Below are 22,355 nucleotides of genomic sequence, written 5' to 3' on the forward strand. Positions count from 1 at the left end.
AGCTTCAGAGCCCACGCTGGCACCATTCGTCTCTCCACCTGCTCAAAGTGGCCTCCTTGAGCCCATCTCTTCTAAAACGCAGTCCAGAAATGCCTCTGCTCTCCAAGCTCAGTGTTTTGGCATAATGAGAAAAACCACAGAGCAGAAAAGCATACAAGTGCCAATGCAAAAGTCACAAAGATCATGCGTTCTACTCATGGAAGGCATGCTCATTTTGCAAGTTTCTTCGCAAATAATTCTAACGAGCTTCATTATCTGTTTCCCAACTCACACAGTATTAGTCTCGGAAGTTAGTGGGGAACGGCATGCTAGTGGCAACCATGAGTGTGCAAGCCTCACTTTAGAAAATGATTAAAATAATCCTCAAGAATCCTGGAACTCTGGTGTTCCCTGAGGGCTTCCAAATAACCAAGGTTTTATTGTAAAAGAAAAATCAATGAGCTAAACAACTAACAAGCACCACCATCGGACAGGATTTTCATTTATGAAAGTGAAAAGGCAGCCTTGTGACTGGCCCGCTCTGTCTGCTAGTGGCCTGAAGCAGGGCAGTCTCTGGATGAACCACTTAGTGGCAGGAAGAGCGGCCAAGAATCCTGGCTGCCAAGGTGGCAGACCATGCTGGCTGGTTTGCATGTGTCATTTAATCTTCACAAAAGCTTTATAAGAGATAGGGACTCACCTAATCCCTACTGTTTTTTTAGATGAGAAAACAAAGCCCAAAGAGGTTGAACAACACTCATAGAGTCACAGAGCTGATTCCTGGCTGACCCTGGGGTCCTCACTCTTCCCCACTTGACTGGGCTACCTTGTAATTACAAACTATATGGAGGCTTCATTGCTCCAGCACATGACATCACTTACAAGGGGGTAGGGAGGGCCTGTGAACATATCTGAGTCCACCAAACACCCAGGCTTACATTGGCCCAGGCCCAGATAGTTATGGCCAGTGTCAGGGTTGTCATCATAGATGAAGATGAAAAATGTGTGCTGACCTATGGTGTCTGAGAGTCCAAGAAAACTCCCCTTGAGCTGAAGTAGTTGAATGGTTTCCAGTTGTCTCACCCCAAGCGCCATGTTGTCTAGGAGCTTTGGATCCACAATGTGACTTTGGAAACCTTCCTTAACCTCTCTGAGTCTGTTTTCTCACCTGCAAAGTGAGAAATTAACAGTACCCACCTTCTGAGACTGTTGTGGAGCACAAATGAGGATGGGAATGCAGAATGAACATTTTCTGGCATGGAGAAGATACTCTATACATGTTGACTCCTTTCTTCTTCCCTTTGAAAGGAACCCAGAGAAAGCAGCCCCACTGTTCTGTAGGCTCTGAGCCTCCTAAAAGGCCAGCACAAACAGGTATTCCATTACAACATGTGCCAGAGGCAGAAAACTAACATGTCAGTCAGTCCCCTGGTACCATAATAGCTACCGTAATAACCCTGATGGGACCAGTGGGGGGACAGTCACCCAGGATTACCATGTCTTATGCCTTATGTGGGTTTCCCTCTTCTGTAGAAAGAGGAAAATAAAACACCGATTTCACCCCACTGAGCTGCTTCCTAGTCACTTGGGAAGGTAAGGGTGCAGTGAGAAAGGTCCCAGGTATCCCAGAGGTGCTCCACCTCCCACTAGGGGGCAGCATCTTCACCCATGTCACAGCCCAGAGGCCTTCCCACCCTTCCCAGAGGGAATTCTGTCCTAGACTCACAAGCCCAGCAGAACAGGAGGCCTTCTCCGCACTCAGAGAGCATTACAAAGAGTGTCAGCTGAGGATTGGCTTTGGGGACCAGAAATAGATTACAGCTAACCCTTGAAAAACACCTGTTGGAACTGCATATCCAATAATACACACTTTTTTTCAATAAATACATATTGGAAAAATTTGGGGAGACTTGCAACAGCTTAAAATTTTTTCCTTTTCTCTACCTTACTTTAATATTAGTATATATAATGAATATAACATTCAAAATATGTGTTAACTGTTTTTGCTATTGATAAGGATACTGGTCCACAGTAGGCTATTAGTAGTTAAGTTTTTGGGGAGCCAAAAGTTATATGTGGATTTTTGACTGCATGTGAGTCAGGCCCCTAACCCCCACATTGCATATACAAGGGTCAACTATAACGAGAAGCAGAGGGCTCTTCCAGGAAGTGATCACAGAGGGGTCAGATGACCCTTCTCTTACACAAACCTCATAACCATAGACAAGGAAATCTCCACGGGGCAAAAGAGAGAAGGGGAAAATAGAGCAAGTTGCCTTTATTTTGTGTTTTATCCTATCAAAGTGTTACATGCAGAGTTTAAAAATCAAATAATACTGAGAAGTTCATAATGAAAAACCTGGTCCACTAGGTGTTAAGAGATATAGAAAGAAACATGGTCTTTGGCATTTTGCAACCTAAAATTTAGAGAGACAAGACAGGTATGCATAAGAAAACAAATAGTACAAGTATGAAGGATTGTCCTATGTGCTCTGTAGTGTGTGGAATTAATGGTGCACCCAGAGAAGGTTCTGGAGTAAGAAGCTAGAGTCACAAGGAAGGTTTTCTGGAGGCCACCTGGCCTGCACTGGGCTTTGAAGTCTGAGCAGTATGTAAAGCAGAGATGAGAACGTTCCACATGTGGGAATCAATGAAAAGTGTCGCAAACATGAGAAACATCTTAACAAACGTAGGTCACAATTTTCTCATCATTAAAAAGTAGAAAGAAGTTATAACTGGTAGTGTGGTTGTGCAAGAGAAAATCCGTATTATTAGGAAACACACTGAAGTATTTAGGGGTAAAGGGCCAAATGTATGGAGCATACCCTCAAATGGTTCAGAAAAAACAATATAGGCAGTGTACAGGGGTTCCTTATACTATTTCCATTTTGGAATTCTTTGGACTTTGGAATTATTTGGAGTTCTTTAAATTTAAAAATTTTTGTAAAGATTTAAGCAAATTATAGAGGCACCTTCAAAGATTCTCTTAAAGAAATAATCACATTTATATAAGGTGACCAATTTAAGCAGAAAACTGTTCTTTGCTCCGTTTGTAGTAGTAAAAAAGAAAAAGAAAAAGCAATCAACCTAAATAATCAACAAAAGGAAAATGGCCACATCAAGTCTGTGGTACACTATGCTGTTATTAGCATGAATTTTTCTAACCAGATTTAGATCTCATCAGAAATGTTTCAGGGTATGTTATAAAATGGAAAAAAAACCAGATATAAACTATACGTATTGTATAAGTCCAATTATGCATCATATTAAATTGAAGGAAATGTACCAAAGTTTTAAACAGTTGTAGGATTAAGGGAATTTAGTCTTTAAATTTTATGTTTGAAGTTTTCCATACTAAGCATATATTAACTTTCTAATAAAAAAAATGACATAATTTTCTAAAAAGCTAAAGAAAAAAATGAGTTTGAGGTAGAAACCCAGGATTGTTTTAATAGTTTTTAAGGCTTAAGATAAAATTAAAAGAATATGTTCTTTGAAGTTCTATTTATATCATAATTAAATACAGTGTTTTTATTTTTTTTTTAGAAGTGGAGATTATCCCCCCTAAGGGGTTACTGGCCAGATTAAATGAAATAATCTTTGTAATGTGTTTAGCACAGTGCCGCCCAAGGCAGTGTATATGGATGTATATGTAGCACCCATCTATATAGATATCTCACAACAGTCGGCTATTTTAATAACCCTCATCTCCCTGCTTCTTATTTGCCCGCCTTCAGTTGAGAATGAATGTTGTGGGCACAGCCCAAGCCCCTCCAGGCTGCGCCTTGGGTTGGGGAGGGAGCTGACCTGCGCTGGCCTCCTGCAGGTGGCCGCGGAGTACTTCAAGAACACCACGCTGCTGCTGGTGGGCGTCATCTGCGTGGCAGCTGCTGTGGAGAAGTGGAACCTACATAAGCGCATTGCTCTACGCATGGTCATGATTGCTGGAGCCAAGCCGGGCATGTAAGTCTCACTTGGGGTACCTGGCCATAGTGCATCCCCTCAGCTCCCAGTAGGCCACCTGGACAGTGGTCCTAGGGCACAGGGATGTCCACTTCAGGCTGTTCTACTAATGGGGTAAGGGATGGCATCGGGGCCACCAGGCTCCTATGCACCCCTCCAGTGAGAGGGCTCATGCTCAAAGAATAGACATTTGAGTGTATGACACTGGTGTCATTTATCATCACAATCTAAGTAACTTACTTGAGCAACCTAGTCTGCAAGGGCAGTAGGTCACAAGACGTACGGGGCTCCTTACGTGAAAAAAAGATGGACCAACAGAACTGTTTCCCAACCTTCTTCCAGTGTAACAGGCTGCATGAGGAAGTGGGTGTGCTCTCCTTTGTCATATAAGGAGAGTGAGGTTTCCATCTGCCCTGGGATTCCACTGTCATTGGCTCAGACCACAGGCCTGGTTACACATGCTGCATTTGACCTGCGTCTACAATGCACTATGCCCTAGCTGCTTCCTCTTTTCTCTCTGCTGTCAAGAAGGCTGCAGAGAGATTCCCAGCCTTGGGATATGTCTAGGAAATTCAGGATTGACAGTTCTGTGTTAAAGCTCACCTCTGCTCCATTGGATAACTCGACCCATCTTCCTTTTGGAGCTGGATCTTACCTCCTTCCAGTGTACAACTTTCTTGAGACACTTTTTCTAAGCTGCCCTGACTCCTTTGGTAGTCCAATAGAGTATAAATAATCAATATAGCATTCATTTTCAATATTAGTCACTTAGATGAATACAGGTTAGGCTTAAAGGTATGTTCCTGCCTCCCACTAAGCTACACTTAATTCAGCATTGTTCACCCCTCATTCAGTAATAATCTTGTACCCCTCTCTCAACCTTCTAGGCACACAACAGCATTTCCTCACATCATGGGGGGACTCTGCAACTCTTTAAAATCTCTGTGTACTATGTTTGAGAATGCTTATTCCAGAAGTTTTCACTCTTCTCCACTTACGCCATCCCCCAGCATGTTTCCCCCCCCATGGAAACCCTGTCCAGCACAGGTGAACTCACGTCACTGTCAGCCTAAAGAAAAACACCATCAGGACTTGGGCCTCTGCCCAGACATAATCCATGTGACAGGAGTGCTATCCCCAACTTGTGCAAAGTCAATGATCCCACCTAACGTAATAAAGATGGGTCGTCTTCATGTGGGCTTACCTTACAGAAACGAGAACCACGTCCATACAAACACACATTGCATGTTTTCAGAGTCAAAGAGAAATAACTGGAGAGTTATCTTTTCATGTTTTCCTCTGAAAGTTGACTCTTTAAGATAAGCAGCTGAAAAAGTGCAGTGATATGGGACACTTAAAGTCACAGGACTTTAAGGCCTTTACTTTCAGCATGCTGACAGCGGGAGAAATAGTGGGAGGGCCTGTAAGCTCTATGCATTACTATTTAGTCACTAATAACTGTGGTGACTTGGTTGCAAAGCAAGAAATGTAATAGTGTTTGTAGAACTGCTGGCTTCAAGAGCAAAAAAAAGAATTCCAAGAGCAAAAAAAAGAATTCCTTTATACACAAAAACACACATCATCACCAAGAGCTAATGTCTGCGAAGACAGACAAGCCATCAGCAAGTACTTGCCCTGTGACCCAACTACAAAAGCTATTCTTTAAGTAAGGTTTTTTTTTCCCTGGCTAAGGCCACTAGCTCATGAAGTGTGATTCCTTCATCCAACAATTACTCAGTGTTTACTCTATGCCAAGCCTGGGAGCCCAGAGTTGAATGGATGACATAAAAATCCACTTTTCTGGATAATGCCAGAATGTCGGGTTTGCAGGGAACCCCAAAGGAGCGCCATGAGGTGCAAGGTTCAGCCCCTGGAGATGGCGGCCCCAGCAGCGCTCAGCCCGGCCCTCCCTTCCCTGCAGGCTGCTGCTCTGCTTCATGTGCTGCACCACACTGCTGTCCATGTGGCTCTCCAACACGTCCACCACCGCCATGGTGATGCCCATCGTGGAGGCTGTGCTGCAGGCACTGGTCAGTGCCGAGGAGGAGCAGCTCGTGGCTGGCAACTCCAGCACCGAAGAGGCCGAGCCCATCAGTACAGTTTGCTGGAGCTCATCTCCCCTTTGCTCCCCCACTCTCTTCTGCGACATAGCCCAGCTCCGTGCCCATCCCGGTGGCCCCCTCACCTGTGACCCTGGCCCCACCTGCTGCTGCTTCTCCATACAGCTCTAGCTTCCCTCTGGCCCCATTCCCAGCTCTTCCTCCCCCACTTGCAGCGGCCACCACTGCTCCTTCCCCCAAATGCTCCGGATTATGGCACAGCCCCGGGCCTGTCTGTCCACGGGCCCTGCCAAGCCCCGATGTCAGCCGCAGGAGCCTTTACGCCCGCTCACGCACTCAGCCCCAGCCCTGAGCCCCTGCCTCCGGGGCTGCTCCAGCCTCCACATTCCACTAACAGCTTTCCTTTGCCACTGTAGGTCTGGAGGTAAACAGCCAACCTTCTCTGGAACTCATCTTTGTCAATGAAGAGTGAGTATGAACTGCTTCCTCCCAGAGCCTCTCCAGGTCTCCTCCAGGTCAGGGAAGCTGGGACCTGAGCCCATACACAGCAGTGTTACATGGGGGCACCAAGCTCACTTCTTGCCACGCTACCACTTCCCCCTGCCCCAATTTCCTCTCCACACCCAGGAAAGACCTGACCCGACCTTGAGGGCAACTTCCTTAACCACAGAGTATTGCAGTGATAAGGGAAGAGAGAAAACTATACCAAGGGATCTGGGGGGGTATATGGATGGTCCATACACCTTTCTTAGGAATTAATTTAATCTATTAACGGAAAAATACTCCCGTAAGAGGTATCACTGGAGACTCTTAGAGAATCACAAAGTAGTTTTCAGATGTTTGGTGTGGTCTTACTAGATGTGACCTTGTTAGATATGACAGAAGAGGCTCAGGTGACAGGGAGGGGGCTGGAGGACAGCGGTGGGAGAGCCACGCTAAGTAAGGTGGGTGGGGAGAGCTGCCCCACTCCGCCCGCTCACCCCGACTTGGCCAGGGCCAGGCAGAGTCTGGGGCGCAGGGAAGGTGCAGGCAGAAAGGGGCTGGGCTGCAGGGCTTGCAGTGCTGCTGTGCCTCTCTGACCCTCGGATCCCAGCTCTCTTGTCAGGCCCCCACCTCCAGTGTCTGAGGAGTGTCCCTTTGAGGTGACCTCTGCAGAGCCTGATGGCAGGGGTGAGGCGCTTTCCCCTGGCTGTGTCTCTGGGGCTTCCCCCCCACCCCCCAGAGCCCTTTGCTCTGGGGCTGCTCCGCCTCTTGGGCAGGGCCTTCTGAGCATGGCTCTAGCCCGCCACCCTCTGTGTGCCCACCCCTGAGACGCCCATCACTGCCCTGCTGACATGGATGTCACAGAGATGACAGCCACTCCCGCTGCAGCAGGTCTCCCCCCTCACTCTGGCCCCTCAGGAGTGCCCACCGACTTCCTGCCTTTGTCCCCAGATGCCACAGCAAAAGCTCCAGGTGTCCCTAGAACTCTCATCAGGAGCGCTGGCAGGAGCCAGGCCGTTGGCCATGTGAGGACGGCAGTGTTCTCCCGTGGCCAGCCCCTCCCATGCTGTCCAAGGGGTTCCTTGCCTGCCCTCCTCACCCATCTGGGAAGGAGGGGGAGGAACACTGTAACTCTACCCATCAGGCTACAACACCCTCCAGCAAATGCATGCCTCTGAGCCCTCAGCAGCAACCTGTCCTCCCGATGGGGCCTGGAGAAGGGCGAGGCCAGGGGCTCCAGGTCGTGGGTGTGCACCCACACCTCGTCTTCATAGTGAGCTCACAGCACTCCATCCTCAGAACTACACGTGCATTCAGTACTCAGTGTAGGTCAGTACTGCTGAAGGTTAAATCCATCCGCCCCTACCCCAGGCCGAGGGGAGAGTCTGCACTGGTGCAGCTGCCGGCCGCCCAGAGGTGCAGGCGCTGATCAGCTTCTCCCTCAGGTGTTCCCGCCTGCCTTTCACCGGGAGCAGCCAGGCACTCCCTGCTCCCATCGCCTCAGATAAGATTTCAAAAGTTTCTCTTTCTAGATAGTGACCTTCACTGAGCCAGCCAGTGAGAGAGTAGGTGGTCAGGGGCCCAAGCTCTCAGACAGAGATGGGTGCCACCACATAGCGTCCCGGTGCCCTGGGAAGGTTCGGAACCTCTCTCTGCCTGCTTTCCTACTCTGTAAAGCAGAAATAGCTGCAGCCCAATCTGGTATGAGGATGAACCATGCTATGAGGGTTGAAGCCCAAACTTAGTGCTCGGCACCTAATAAGCTCTGCATGTTAGTTATGATTAACAGTGTGTCACTTCAAAGGAAATGCCGTCCCATTCTCCACGAATCCCAACAGCATCTCTGGAAGGGGAGGAAGACTAGGGTGAGATTAGTCTTCTTTGTAGCCTAGAAAACCAGAGTCTAAGAGGTCATTCATACAAATGCCAATGCGTGGGGAGAATTCCCAGCTCGTGAAGTTTGGTCCTCCATTGTTTTTCCATCTCCTTTGCTTTGTTTCAGCTCGTCGACTGCAAACTTCACTTCTCTGATGCAGAACAAGGTACAGCCTTGGGTTTTTCTGTGCTTTGAGATCACTTGAAAGTCCCTCAAGGTAACTCAGGGACAGAAATGCCTGGCAGCTTGTCCTGAGCCCAGAGGCCACTGATGTGAGAACAGAGTGGGGTGCACATGAGCCCGGACCCAAGACGGGCTAGCTGGGCTCCTGGGAGGGCCTGCGGAGCTCTGCAGCCCAGCCCTGAGCGGGTTTAACCACATCAAGTACAGGATAACCTTTTCCATGAAAATCTAATACTCGGCCATCCAGACTTTCAGGAGCCACATATTCACCCTCAGAATTCCTTGACTGGGGACTCTATTTACAGTAATTGTATTCTAAAAAGGAACACATTTATACAGGAAAACATGGTTTGCCTGCACACTGCTACTTGGCCTCTCCCTCGTCCCCCAAAGCTGGGTTCACATCTCTTCTTAACATTGGTCCAAACAGATGGACTTTGATCAGTCCCAGCTGTGGACATTTGTTGTGTATGATTCTTTCTTTTCCTTGTGTCAAAGAAAAATTATAATGTATCATTTTTGCATGTTCTGCTGGCTTCTGGTCTCCGATTCCCACAGTGCTGAGGCATGAGGTGCCCTAGGACAGTAAGAGGGTCCTTGAGGCCCACCACATTCTCTTCCTGAGAGTGTGACAATCTTTGTTGTGACAGAACCTGAACGGTGTGCCCAGGATTGCCAATCCCACCAAAACAGCAAACCAGCTGGGCAAGCAGCCGCCACTGTCCCAGGTAATGGAACTACACCTCCTGGCCCTGTTTCCTATGTGAAATGCCTTCAACTACCCATGGGGCACGGTGTTGAAGCTGTGAGGGCATCAGGGCTAGGCACTCTATCCACAGACATGTCTGGCCTGCATGTGCCATGGAGATTAACACCTAACGCACTGATGATTTCAGCAAGTCATCCTACTGTCTGAGCCCCAGTTTCTTCATCTACAAAACTGAAGGCTGGTCTAGATCAGAGGTGTTCAAATTGTTTCTCAAAGGTGCTTCAGGGATATTGCAAATATTTTATTTGCCTATCCTAAGATTTTAAGAAAACTGCTTTTCTGGGTGAATAAGGATTTTCTTGGTACTATACCACTGAAACAAAATGCAAAAATAAAGTAAATGTTGAAGCTGGTATAAAATTACAACTGTTACTTACAATCCTTTATTTCAAGTTTTTTTATCCATCAAAATAATCTCAATTATTTAACATCCATCATCATCAGAAATAACTGCCACCACTTACTGAACACTTACTATGTACCAAGCCCTGTGCAAAGAATTTTCTCTCTAGTCTTGGCTCGGTGAGGGAGCAATCTTGAACTCCACTTTTGCAGATGCGGCAGGGAGATGAAATCATGTGCCTAATGCCTCAGAGCGAGTGAGAGGAGCACCTCAATTCAAACCCAAGTCTCTCTGACCACGTGTACACTTTCAGTTACAAAACAGATGTGTGCTAATCAAATGCTACATTTATGTTTTTTATATTGGGAGATCCCTGTAAAATGTCATTAGAAGAGAGGATCATGGAAAACCACTGGACCAGAGAATCTATGAAGTCTCTTCCAGTTCTGGTAACCAATGAGTCTTTCAGGAAGGTTTGGAAGGGTCCAGGCTGACCTGGGCCCTCCTAGGGGGATGGGGCAGTGGCTAAGGGCTCTGAGAAATGAGGCAAGGTAGCCTCTTTGCCATCGTTTTCCTATGGCCTGGTCTGCTGATATTTACACCAGGCCACTCCTAGTCTCATGAAGCCTCAGTGAGGGAAGGCCAGGCCCGGAGGGGCAGATGGCATGTGTACTTCTTTAATCTACACTTGAGACCAGCAGCCTCTGACTCCGAAAGGCCATCACCTGGACCACGAGGGGCCTGAGAGGACCACAGGGAGGCTGTGACATCTGCAAGGGGAGGCGGGTATGGGGAGGAAACCAACAGGCAAGGAGGAGAAAAACGTAAGGAAGGGAGGAAGGACAGAACCTCCCATTTCAACCCTGGGCCCTGTGAAAGCTAGGATCCTGCTGTAATCCAAGCCTTATTTTTCAGTCATCTCCAAACCAGGACTGTCATTCTAACTCCAGACAGAATAACCACCTTCTATTTGTTATTCAAAGACAAAGTGGAGAACAATCAGTTTTACTGGAGTTCAAGTAAAAAACAGAGTGTGCTGTTCACCTTAGTAACAAAAATGGTAATAGCTTACCATTCTAAATGTCAGGAAGCATTTTAAGTGCTTTACATGTATTACTTCATTTACTCTCACAACAATCTGGCAGAGAAAATAGGATTTTCCCCATTTTACAGAAGAAACTGCAGCTCAGAAGGGCTGCCCAAGTTGGTAAATAGCAGAACTGGGATTGGCATTTGTCTTTCTGATACCGAGGCACAAAATCTTTCCACAGTTCCACGTGCCCCTGGTGTCCATGCTCTGTGTGTTGGGCAGCCCACATGGTTGGAGAGAGTCACTGATTTTCTTTCGATAGGAAAAGACCAACACAGTCTTGACCCCAGGCCCCAGGAACCAACTCAACAGAAGGTACAAGTCCCAGCATGACCAAATGATCTGCAAGTGCCTCTCTCTGAGCATATCTTACTCGGCTACCATTGGGGGCCTGACCACCATCATTGGCACCTCCACCAGCCTCATTTTCCTGGAACACTTCAACAGGTAAGTAATTCACTTTTTTTTTAACTAACTACCCGCTATGTGTCAGAAACAGAACTAGGTGCTAAGGATACAGCAGAAAATGAAACTAGCCATTTCTGTGCCAAGAAAGAAGACGATGACCAAGTCATGACAATTCACTGTGATGGGAGAAGGGCAGGCCTCCGCTGGGGTCACGCTTCTGAGAGAGCTCACCCAGGCTAGGGGGAGGAAGTGTGTCCCCAAAAAGCTAACGATGAAGGAGGAGCCCTGAAGCAGGAGCTGGAGGAAAGCAGATGAAAGGAGCTTTTCCAGACAAGAAAACAGTACGTAGGAGGACTCAGAGGCTAGTGCACAGAGCACATGAAAGGAAATGACAGAGGGCAAATGGAGGCCAAGGAGGTGGACATGAAGATCACAAAGCACCTCACAAGGCCCATTAAAGAACTTGGACTTCATCCAAAAGGCCATGAGAAGCCTTTGAAGAATTTTAGGCAGGGAATGAGATGATCAGATTTAGCTTTGAAAACTCATTCTAAAATTTTTAAATGGAGAATGGCTTAGAAAGGGAAGAGCAGACAGCAGGAAGACACTTTAGGACACTGCTGCAGATGCCCAGGAGAGAGGTGATGGTGGCTTGGATAACAGTGGCCATGGGGAGGAGAAACGGTCAGATGTGAGAGATTCAGAGGCAGACCTGACTGGCCTTTGGAGGGTTAGAGAGAGGCTGAGAGAGAGAAAGGCCACGTCTGAATGAGGCTAGTGGCTTCGGCAGCTGGAGAGGTACCCGTGACCTAAATGATGGGACAGATGAGGAAATGACATGGAGGCTGAGATATCCAGTTGGAGACGCAGCTCTGAATCTCGAGAGAAATTTTCAGGTTAAAGGCATAGATTTGGTGTCAGTGGCCTGCAAAGCTGCCTTCATAGGCATGCAACACAGGGCCACCTGCTCAGAAGGGCCCACACTTGACCTCATGCTCTGCTGTCACTATCTGGCAATTCTCAATAATTTTTTAACATCATGGCTCCCCAGGGAACAACACCTGGATTGGGGCCCCAGCTCTGCCTGCACATGAATGGAGAAGCCTCTGGGTAACCTCCCTGGCACCTTAAGACAGCAGAGGATGTTGACAAAAGAGAGATGCCAAATCCTGTGTCCTATGGACACAGTTAACACCTGGAACCTTCTGAGGCTCTAGAGTCCCAAGTTCTCCAGAACTGGTACCTTCTGTGCTCCAATCAAAACTCATATTCCTTCAGTGCCTTTATAAACAAAGTATACACCACACTGGCCTCTCCATTCTGTTGTCATGCAAATGAATGAGTAAACTGATCAGAGCCTTCATGTAAATTAAGCCAAGAGGTCCTGAGTGCAGAGTGTATACCCTTCGGTGACAGCAATTTTGGTTGCTTAGATGCCTTTTTTTTTTAGCTTACTCTGTAATTCTTGCCTGGGCTCTGGACAGTTACAACTACCAAATAAGGGAGACCTAGATACCATGTTACCATATTGTTACTGTTCTCTCTGTTAGCTCTCTGTATGTCTTCTCAAAGAGTATTTAGCTTATTACCCCAAAATACTGCATGCAAATCTACCTTTTCTAATTGTTGGCCTGGCTCTTCCCCCTCCAGCCAGTACCCAGATGCAGAAGTGGTCAACTTTGGCACCTGGTTCCTCTTCAGCTTCCCCATCTCCCTCATCATGCTGGTGGTCAGCTGGTTCTGGATGCACTGGCTCTTCCTGGGCTGCAAGTGAGTGCCAGGGCCCTGCCAGCAAGAAGCTCAGGCTCCCCTGTCCATCCAAGGCCATGGCACAAGCCCTGGAGGGCACCGATCAAGAAGGAGCTGCCGCGTAACCACAGAGGATGCCCTGAGAAGAACGCGGTGGGCTAGATGGGGATTCAGGCACAACTGGTTCTAGACACTCTGCCCTGCACTATAAGCTCAACAATGAAATGTTCTTAATTCCAACTAACTGGTTTGAGGAACTATGAATTTATAAGAAGTCTGAGTTGAAAAGTATTTTTTTAATAACTCAAAAACTATTGTCAAATCAATGATAGCTGTACACTTCTCTACTTCCAACGTTGCTAACAAAACTAACACCACTTTCATCCCAGACAAGCCTTTTCTCTAGTCAGATAAACACACACACACCTGTGTATGCATGCACACAAACATATAAACATCTACACACATATGCCACATTACATTGATTCTCACTTACGTAGAAGACATGTAGAAACCATCCACATAAATAAACTTGCACCAGTCCGGAGACATGATTTCACATTGATATACCAGTAGTATACTCAGATGGATACACCCAAAATGCTAGGGAGAAGGCTGAGAAGAGACTGTGCAACCTGGCAGATAAAAGTTGTATGATGGGGGTTCGAGGGGCAGAGCGTGTGAGTGAGGAGGAGAAAACCGATCACGGCAAGCCAGTAGTACAGTTCAGTATTTGCTTAAAACTTGGTCTCTGGGCCTCAGAAGCATGCTTTATTCTTTTGCTCACTGTTCCTTCTCAGTTTTAAAGAGACCTGTTCTCTAAGCAAGAAGAAGAAGACCAAAAGGGAAGAGTTGTCGGAGAAGAGGATCCAAGAGGAATATGAAAAGCTCGGAGCCATTAGGTAAAAATCGGCCATTTTACCTTCTCTCCTCAGGAGAGAAAGCAGGGCAGGTAAAGTGAGCACAGAAGCAGCGTTGTTCTCAACAGCCCCTTGAGCTGGGGAAATTTTCCACAACTATGAATCTGGGCATTTAGAGGAGCTACTCAACGCCAATGTCTGGCTGGCCCAGGCCCCAGACATCCACCCTTGCTCTTTGCTATATTCCAAGCCTACGGTACAGCGTGGCATGGGGGTGGAGCAGATGGGCAGCCAGAGGAAGGGTAACACGAGAGCACGGCCACACTCTGGGGACAGGTGCAATTTCTCTCTCAGGGCAGCACTCCCCACATTGCTGTGAAGGGGCCCCCAGGGGTCCAGTGGCTGCAAGGGGACTCTGCACTGCACTGAGAGCATCAGACAGCATCAAACACAGACTGAGGACAGAGGGTCCAAGAAATCACCGCCAACCCTCAGCCAGTTTATTTTTATCAGCTTTCCCAGTGACCCAGCATCCTATTTGGTGCCATTTCACCTTTTATGGCAATTGGCAGGTACAACTTTGGGTAGAAGGATTCAGGTATAAGGTGTATTTTTTTAAACTTTAGTTTATATAAGGAATACATGTTCACTGTAGAACATTTAGAAAATACAGGAAACTATAAAGAAAAAGTTAAAACTGATTTGTATTCCTAGAATTCCAACATTAACCGTTAAGACCTGTTAACATGATGTACTCTTGCTTCCATGCTTTTTTTTGAGCAAAATTATGTATTTTTTTGGTAAAATTCAGTCCATCCTGAACACAAGTTTTATATCTTGCCTTTTTTCACTTAGCATTAGACTGTCATTATGTTCCCAGGTCATTTAATTCTGCTGTGGAAATAAGATTATTAGATGCATCTCATTTTAACATACAGTTATACCAAAATGTACTTAATGTCATTTAATATCACTAGATAACTGGATATGTAAGCTGTTTCCACTTTTTAATGCTTAATTTTTTAATAGGTAATGTGTTACTGTACATTTCTGGTTATTTTCTCAGAGGAGTGACCAAATTTCAGGCTCCTGAAACATTCTGTCAAATTGCCTCAGAAAGGTTGTTGTAGCAATTCCCACCCCCACCAGCAGGACTCGAGGGGCCAATTTCACTGCCTTCTCCTTTGCAGGCTGTACTTTAAATTATTTGATAAATGTATGGTGCTGTATCATCTTTCCCTTCCCACCTACATTTCTCCAGTAAAATGGGTAATTTCGTATTTCCTGGCATCATCTCAGCCCTCTTCCCACTTCACCATCAGCCACTCTGAGCGGGGCAGAAGTCACCGTGTGTTCTGTCCTGCAGTTCTGCAGCTCTGAGTATAGGAGCAGCCCGGGGCAAAGTACGAAAGCTAACAGAAACCTCCCAGGTCCTGGAGGGGTCTTTCTGTTTTATTGTATAGCTACCCTGAAATGGTGACTGGATTTTTCTTCATCCTGATGACCTTGCTGTGGTTCACCCGGGAGCCTGGCTTTGTTCCAGGCTGGGATTCTTTCTTTGAAAAGTAAGTGCTATTGTCTGCTCCAAAACAATCCCATCACCCAGACTCTTCTGGCCTTCCCAGCCAGGTCCCTCCTGGGCTCTTAGGGGCAGTCATAAGCCAAGGAGGCACTTCATTCTCTTGAAAGTTCCCTTTTCAGGGAAGCTGCAGCTGGGTTCAGGAAGAAAATACAGTCTTGAGATCTGAGTTGGGGTTGGGATCCAGTGCTGCCACTTAGCAGCCCGTGACTTGGTCTTGTTACTTAAGCTCTTGGGACCTCAGTTACCTCCGCGGTTGTCACAAGAGTTAAAGAAGATATAATACCAACCATAAAGAGACTACACCCACGGAGTGGCTGAGGCCTCTGGAGGGTGCAGCAAGGTGAATTCCTGCCCCATGCCTGCATATTCCTAGTCGGGGGCCAGGGCCACAGGCCACAGGCTCTCTCAGCATGGCTTCCTTTGAGAAAAGATACACGTGAAGGTGTGAGCCTCTATGAAGAGGACTCATCCTTTTCTACTCTCCTTTACCTAAATGACTCCACTCACTGCTAGCAGGCCCACAAATCCACACTAGTCATCTACCCTAGCCAGGCCCTGCCTCCAGACATTAACACTGCCCATTAAATCCACTGCTGGATACCAGGCAGCAACCTCAAGAAGTCAGGCAGATGCCCCCCGTAAACAAGGCCCTAAAAAGAGGCACTGTGTTCAGACAGACCGGCCTGAGCCAGCACAGAGCCCTGAGGCTTCCCGACCCTCCTCCAGCCCTGTCTGTCTCTTTGCCAGAAAAGGCTACCGCACCGATGCCACAGTCTCTGTCTTCCTGGGCTTCCTCCTCTTCCTGATTCCAGCAAAGAAGCCTAGCTTTGGGAAAAAGACTGACGGTGAGAGAAGTTCAAGGGAAGAAGCTGGGGCTGGCTCCAGGGAATAACACGCAAGTCAGAATTTCCGGAAGGAGCCCCACCAAAGGCCTTCTGACTCCCCCAGTAGCAGAGCGGTCAAATCATCAGGTTCATCAGCTAGGCCCTAATCACAAGTCCCACCCACTAGGGTTCATCTGGCTCTGCCTCTCTGTGTGTCCGTGCTCCAGGGGAGAACCAGGCGTCCTCACTGGGGATGGAGCCCATCATCACGTGGAAGGACTTCCAGAAGACCATGCCCTGGGAGATTGTCATTCTGGTCGGTGGAGGCTATGCTCTGGCTTCTGGCAGCAAGGTACCACTTGAATTCTGTTCTTATTGGGCCAAATATTTTTCCAGCAGCTTTACCTAGTGAGTCATTATGATTCTGGTAAGGAATATTCAAAGGCACTGAGGCATAGATGAATGCTCACCCAAGTCACTGGGAAGGAAAGCCATACAGCCAGGAATGGATAGCCTGTCAGGCCGTCAGCTTTTCAGCTGGCACTACTGGGAACAGTTACAGATCACCTGCACCATGGAGTCATGGCATGCAGGCACTCACACCTCATTTAAAGGCCCACACTGCCACGGCAAAAATATACTGGATTTCATAGTCATCTTCTTCTGGGCATCTGACAATGTGATAGGACATGTGTCTGTAAGAGCTCAGAGACAGCCCAAATTGACACACAGCAAAATGTCCCTCAGTCCACACACATGCACTGAGTGCCTTGCTCCCTGAGTTTCTGATTGGAAGTGTTTGGGATGAGATCTTTTAGAGGAGGCTACAGTGCAATAGCTGAATTTCCCAACATGATATACCTCCCTAGAATAGAAGCGATCCTAAGAGCGAATCATGTTATGATTCACACGGTTCCTCCCTCCACCTCCTCTTGATACATTAACCCAGTCTACACTGGCTCCCTTCTGACTGCCCATTCCCTGTGGGCCAGTGCTGTCTGCAACACTAATAATGAGGTCACAAAATCCTGTACCTGGAAGGAACCTTGAAAGACACCAAGTCCCATCTCCTACTCAATGTGAGACTTCCCTCTGTGACACCTGTGGCATGTCATGTGCCTTGACCGGTGACAGGGCACTCCCTAGGCAGGAAACAAAGAATAGCTGTTCTTCACTTTCAGCTCAGGTCTTCTGTCTTCCACTGCTGGCTCAGGTTCTGTTCTCTGGAACCCTGTCCTCGGTAATAATTATTAAAATAATAAAGACAGTTGTTAGATTCTCTTAGATCCTGTTTTTTCCAACTAAAATCCTTGTTCCTGAAACGGTTCCTCATGGAAGTAGCAACCCCTTAGTATGCGGTCTCTCTCCTCAAGACTCATTGTTTGCCCTTGGCCTTATTCAAATGTGGGCCAGAGGGGGTCAGTCTACCACGGAGTGAAGCAGTTTTACGCCCCAAGCACTATCCTGTATTTTTCAATGTAAGCGTTTATAAGGCTTCACTGGCCCTCATGTCAACACTTAGACGGACGTTGCGTCAGCTAAAACCCTCCCTCTTTTGCTGGCCACTACCAAGCCTGACGTTCCTCAACCATTGCTGTATATATGCTGTCAATATTTCTGTCAGTATTTCTACTTCCAAGTTCAAAATATCATATTTATCCTCACTGCAATTTAGTTTAGTTTTCACCTGAGTCTAGCCTGAAAAGATTTTTTTAACCATAATTATGTAGGCATTACAGACCGAATAGTTGATATTTCCATAAAACCTACTTTTACTGATTTTAATTGTATAATTCAGGTATAATATTTGATTCCTACTGAGTTTAAAATAATTTTGTCATCTTGACATTAGTGAGGAAAATCCAATGTAAAATATTTTCAGACCAAGGCTTTAAAAAATCAAGACTTCCTTTGTTGTGTTTTTTTCCCTAACTTTGCAGTCAAATTTATCAGTTTATTTCAAATTATAGTACAAAATAGTTCTTCTGGAAAAAATAACTGCCATTATTTCACTTTACTTACAAGTACTATACGGATAATGTGATAAATAAAGCTCCATTTCTCTATAAAATACACTGTTTCCACTCAACCAACTGCTCTTCCTCCCCCATCTCTGTCCAGTGAGCACCATTTAATGTGCTTCAAGAGATAACAGAGTCCTTGTAGGCCTCCAGGCTCTGTATCAACCATTAATTGCTGTAGTCTCCATATATTTGATTTGTAGTTCTTAGTCAGTTGAGAGAAAAAGGAAAGAAAAGTGCTCCAAAGTAAAACGGCTACAACAGAGAATTCTGAAGGCCTCTAGTCATCAGCTGTCTACGAGTTGGCCATGGCTGGCCAGGGTGCTTAGGAGATCAAATGAGCTTTTGATGAATCTGGAAATGAGGAGAAAAAGTAGCCTGCTGACAATATAGTAGGGCTCGTTTTAACAGTAAAACATGAGTAGTACTTACAGCTTCAAGGATCATAAAATTCTCACCTTCCTTTTGGCCCTACTCCCTATTTCTTTTTGCGTTTGCTGTCTCTAGGGTAAATGTGCCAAGTCAGAGCATGCCAACCACAGAAGGAAGAGGAGGGAGGGAAGGAGGCTGCATATGGCAACCAGGGTTTTTGCTGCAAAAACTCAATGACGCCCTTCATTTTTTAGGGGAGGGGAGAGAGCCACTAGCAGATGAACAGCTTCCAACCAAATGAATTACTCCAAGTAGGAATATTCAGTTATTGGACTGGATATGTATAAATGTTACTAATGGAAAAGATTCAAGAGTGTCAATATGCCTTCAGATCTTGTGTCGTCACAAAGCGCTGGCAGATTCTAGGTCCTGATATTGGCTCATGATGAGATTTGAACCTAAAACAGGATGGGGCTGAATGACAATGCTTATAGGCCACTGAGGCAGTACTGTCCCCATTAAATGGAGATAGGTTTGTAATCCCTCTCTCTTTCATTACTCATGTAAAACTTCAAATGCTCAGCCCTGCCCACTCACTGCGCACACCGCAAGAAAGGTTACTATGCAAAGATGTTAATTCTTTCCCTTTCACAGGTGATAAAATAAGAAATAGATTTCAGAAGCAGAATAAAGGATTACACTTGGCAGTCTGCATAAAGCTCACAGGTTGGGTGCATACAGTGCAAGTGTCAGAGTCCTGAGAAAGAGTAATGAGATTCAAGTTGAGGGGTTGATCACTCCAAGTATCTCCAACCCCTGCCAAGCCATCACTGCAAGGTCCTAAAGAGAAATCATGGCAATTAGCGTGGGCAGCTGTCCATGCCACGTAAGAGTGACTTACCAGGAAACCCTACAGCTAAATGTTGTACAATCACAAAAAATAATTTTCTGGGCTACAAAAATGATCTAATCATACAAGCCAGGAATGCCTCTGGATCCAATCTGCCTGAAAATGGGGAGGAAAATTAGATAACCCCCCAGCTTCCCTGACCTTCTGCAGTCTAACAATTCCATTGGGAATCACTAAATGCTGTACAATCACAAAAAATAACTTTCTGGGCTACAAAAATGATCTAATCATAAAAGCCAGGAATGCCTCTGGATACAATCTGCCTGAAAATGGGGAGGAAAATTAGATAACCCCCCAACTCCCCTGACCTTCTGCAGTCTAACAATTCCATTGAGAATCGCTAAATATTGTACAATCACAAAAAAGAATTTTCTGGGCTACAAAAATGATCTAATCATAAAAGCCAGGAGTGCCTCTGGATCCAATCTGCTTGAAAATGGGGAAGAAAATTAGATAAGCCCCCAGCATCCCTGACCTTCTGCAGTCTAACAATTCCATGGGGAATCGCCTTGCCTTCCTGTAGAGCTCTGGCCTCTCCACGTGGATTGGGCACCAGATGCTGTCTCTGAGTAACCTCCCACCGTGGGCCGTCACCCTGTTGGCATGCATCCTGGTGTCCATTGTCACAGAGTTCGTGAGCAACCCGGCCACCATCACCATCTTCCTGCCCATCCTGTGCAGCCTGGTGAGTAGAGCAGGGCTTCCAAATGTCCAGAAGGGCAGGCTTGGGCCCAGGGGGCCGTTTCCTGGCTGTCCTCTTCCCTCTGGTCATTGTCATAACCTTTACTGACTGGTGCTCAAGCCACACTGTGAATATGAAGGGTCTCAAACAGCAGTTGATAAGTAAATAGACAAATTAATAAATCACAGCAAGGGTTCTAGAAGCCCTTTTCCAAAAGTCTAGGATTAGCTGAGGGGCAGCCCTGAATGGAAACAAGAACGGACAAAATAACCTAAAAACCCTAGGATTCCAATTCCCACAATCATCATGAGCCTTTCTCTCCTGAGGTAAGACCTAACAGTAGGGCTGCATAAGTAATTACAGAACACGGAGGCAAAATCCACCCAGAAGTATACTCTGCTGCAAAGTTCAAGACCACAGTTCCAACTGGCATCACCACTTTCACCCAGTGCCTCTGTCCAGGAGGGTCTGAAAATCGTGAGCAACGCCAGCCTCATTCCAGTTTGTTATCAATTAACAATTTGTTACTAGTGGAATAGGGTAGGGGAGCAACTGGCTCAACAGTCCCACAGGTAAGGCAGCATTCAAAATGCTCCATCTGCCCCCTTCTGTGAGGTGGAACCTGTGAAGGCTCCTCCCCATTCCCAACAAAATAACAACCCTCCTGCTCCTTCTAAGGCCAAACTTCCCCCAGCCACTCTCTCTCCTCATTGCTCAGATGTCTCCCTCCCACTTCTCCCTCCCATCATCTCAGGTGTGTGAGCACAAGAGTGCACTTAGTTAAAATCTGGCAACACTGAAAGCCAAGACCATGGGTTCAAACCCCATACAAACAAGCATCTTACCCAGAAAAAACATCTTAGTTCTGCACCTAAGAATGAGGGATCCCTACTTCAATCAAAGCAGTTTATTCATGAGATTTGAGTTCAAAAAAAGAATTTCTCAGCTAAGAAGAAATTTGGAGCACCCAGAAATGAAACATCCCTTCTAGGAAGTAACTCAAACCCATGTCTCCAAGGGAAGTGAGGGAGCAACAGGAGTCCATCCCGGTTGCCCAGCACTGCATGACCTTGAGGACAGAATTAACTTCCCCTTACACAGTATCCAGCTCAGCTTATCCAACACCAAGCCATCATTTAAAGCACATTTGTGATGTTAAGCACAAGAAAAGCCAGCCTAACCTCAATGCTCCTGTTTCTGTGAAACCTCTCTTCCCCTAGGCTGAAACGCTGCACATTAATCCCCTCTACACCCTGATCCCCGTCACCATGTGCATCTCGTTTGCAGTGATGCTGCCTGTGGGCAACCCCCCCAACGCCATTGTCTTCAGCTACGGGCACTGCCAGATCAAAGACATGGTGAGTCATGGGTGGCCTCTTCCTGCCAGGCCCAGCTACTGGAAGGACAGGGATGACTGGCTCCACAGCCTTCGCCTCAAGTCTGTTATTTTGTAGCAGTGTCCTTAGCCTGTGAACCCTCAATCTGTGTGCTCAAAAAAAATGGGACTGGTAAAAAGGATTCTGGTTGGTCCATAAGCACCAAGAATAGCAACGAAGTGTTCTCCTCACCCCTTATCTGAGAGGAAGTGGGTATACTGACAGAGAAAGCTGGATGAGACACAGGGTGTGGCCCTGTTCCAGAAGGCATGAACCTGCACAAGCCTTTGCCTTAGTTTCTTCATTGGCCCAGGGGAGATACTCATTCAAAAAGCAGCTCATTTATTCACAGAAGGTGAAGTATGTGAAACCATATGAACCTAGGGTGAAAGGTTATTTTGTGAGAACAGGCTCAGCTGTTGAACATATCCCCAAGCAAGAGCCCTGAAGCAACAATGGCAAAACGAAGCACCCACAGCTCATTCCTGAGCTGTCAGCTGAGCCCGCAGAAGATAGCTAAGGAGACATTTTGTCACAGATTTTAGAGTTGGGCATAACTACTCTCCATTCCTCAACCTATACTCACTGCTATGCTCCTTACTATCCAGGGCTGATGGGGCTGGAGGGGAGGCTGAAAAAAAACAAATGCAAATTACTGGGGCCCTTTCATCCTCACTGAAGCTCTCAAAATTGTTTTTTTACTAGAGTCCACAAACTCAATTCTCAGCAGTCCCGTAAATACCAAGTAGGGGAAAAGAAGGAAGAGCCTCAGGCTGTAGCAAATGCTCAGATACTTTCTATTGTGCACGCCACTCATCTAAATTA

At 46.6% G+C, this 22,355-nt stretch overlaps 1 protein-coding gene across 1 annotated transcript in view; it reads left to right on the forward strand.

The window, feature by feature from the left end:
• The window catches only part of SLC13A4 (solute carrier family 13 member 4), a 43,700-nt gene that overhangs the window by 13,612 nt on the left and 7,733 nt on the right, over positions 1 to 22,355 (forward strand). Inside the window, exons 3-15 of the mRNA XM_017673253.3 lie at positions 3,806 to 3,942; positions 5,864 to 6,036; positions 6,419 to 6,470; positions 8,488 to 8,527; positions 9,195 to 9,272; positions 11,009 to 11,193; positions 12,805 to 12,924; positions 13,704 to 13,805; positions 15,227 to 15,328; positions 16,093 to 16,190; positions 16,397 to 16,521; positions 19,996 to 20,157; positions 21,375 to 21,512. Of these exons, the coding sequence (XP_017528742.1) occupies positions 3,806 to 3,942; positions 5,864 to 6,036; positions 6,419 to 6,470; positions 8,488 to 8,527; positions 9,195 to 9,272; positions 11,009 to 11,193; positions 12,805 to 12,924; positions 13,704 to 13,805; positions 15,227 to 15,328; positions 16,093 to 16,190; positions 16,397 to 16,521; positions 19,996 to 20,157; positions 21,375 to 21,512 (1,512 nt within the window). The remainder of the gene's footprint in view (positions 1 to 3,805; positions 3,943 to 5,863; positions 6,037 to 6,418; positions 6,471 to 8,487; positions 8,528 to 9,194; positions 9,273 to 11,008; positions 11,194 to 12,804; positions 12,925 to 13,703; positions 13,806 to 15,226; positions 15,329 to 16,092; positions 16,191 to 16,396; positions 16,522 to 19,995; positions 20,158 to 21,374; positions 21,513 to 22,355) is intronic.

This window comes from Manis javanica, chromosome 6, assembly GCF_040802235.1.
Source record: "Manis javanica isolate MJ-LG chromosome 6, MJ_LKY, whole genome shotgun sequence".
Taxonomy (NCBI): Eukaryota; Metazoa; Chordata; class Mammalia; order Pholidota; family Manidae; genus Manis; species Manis javanica.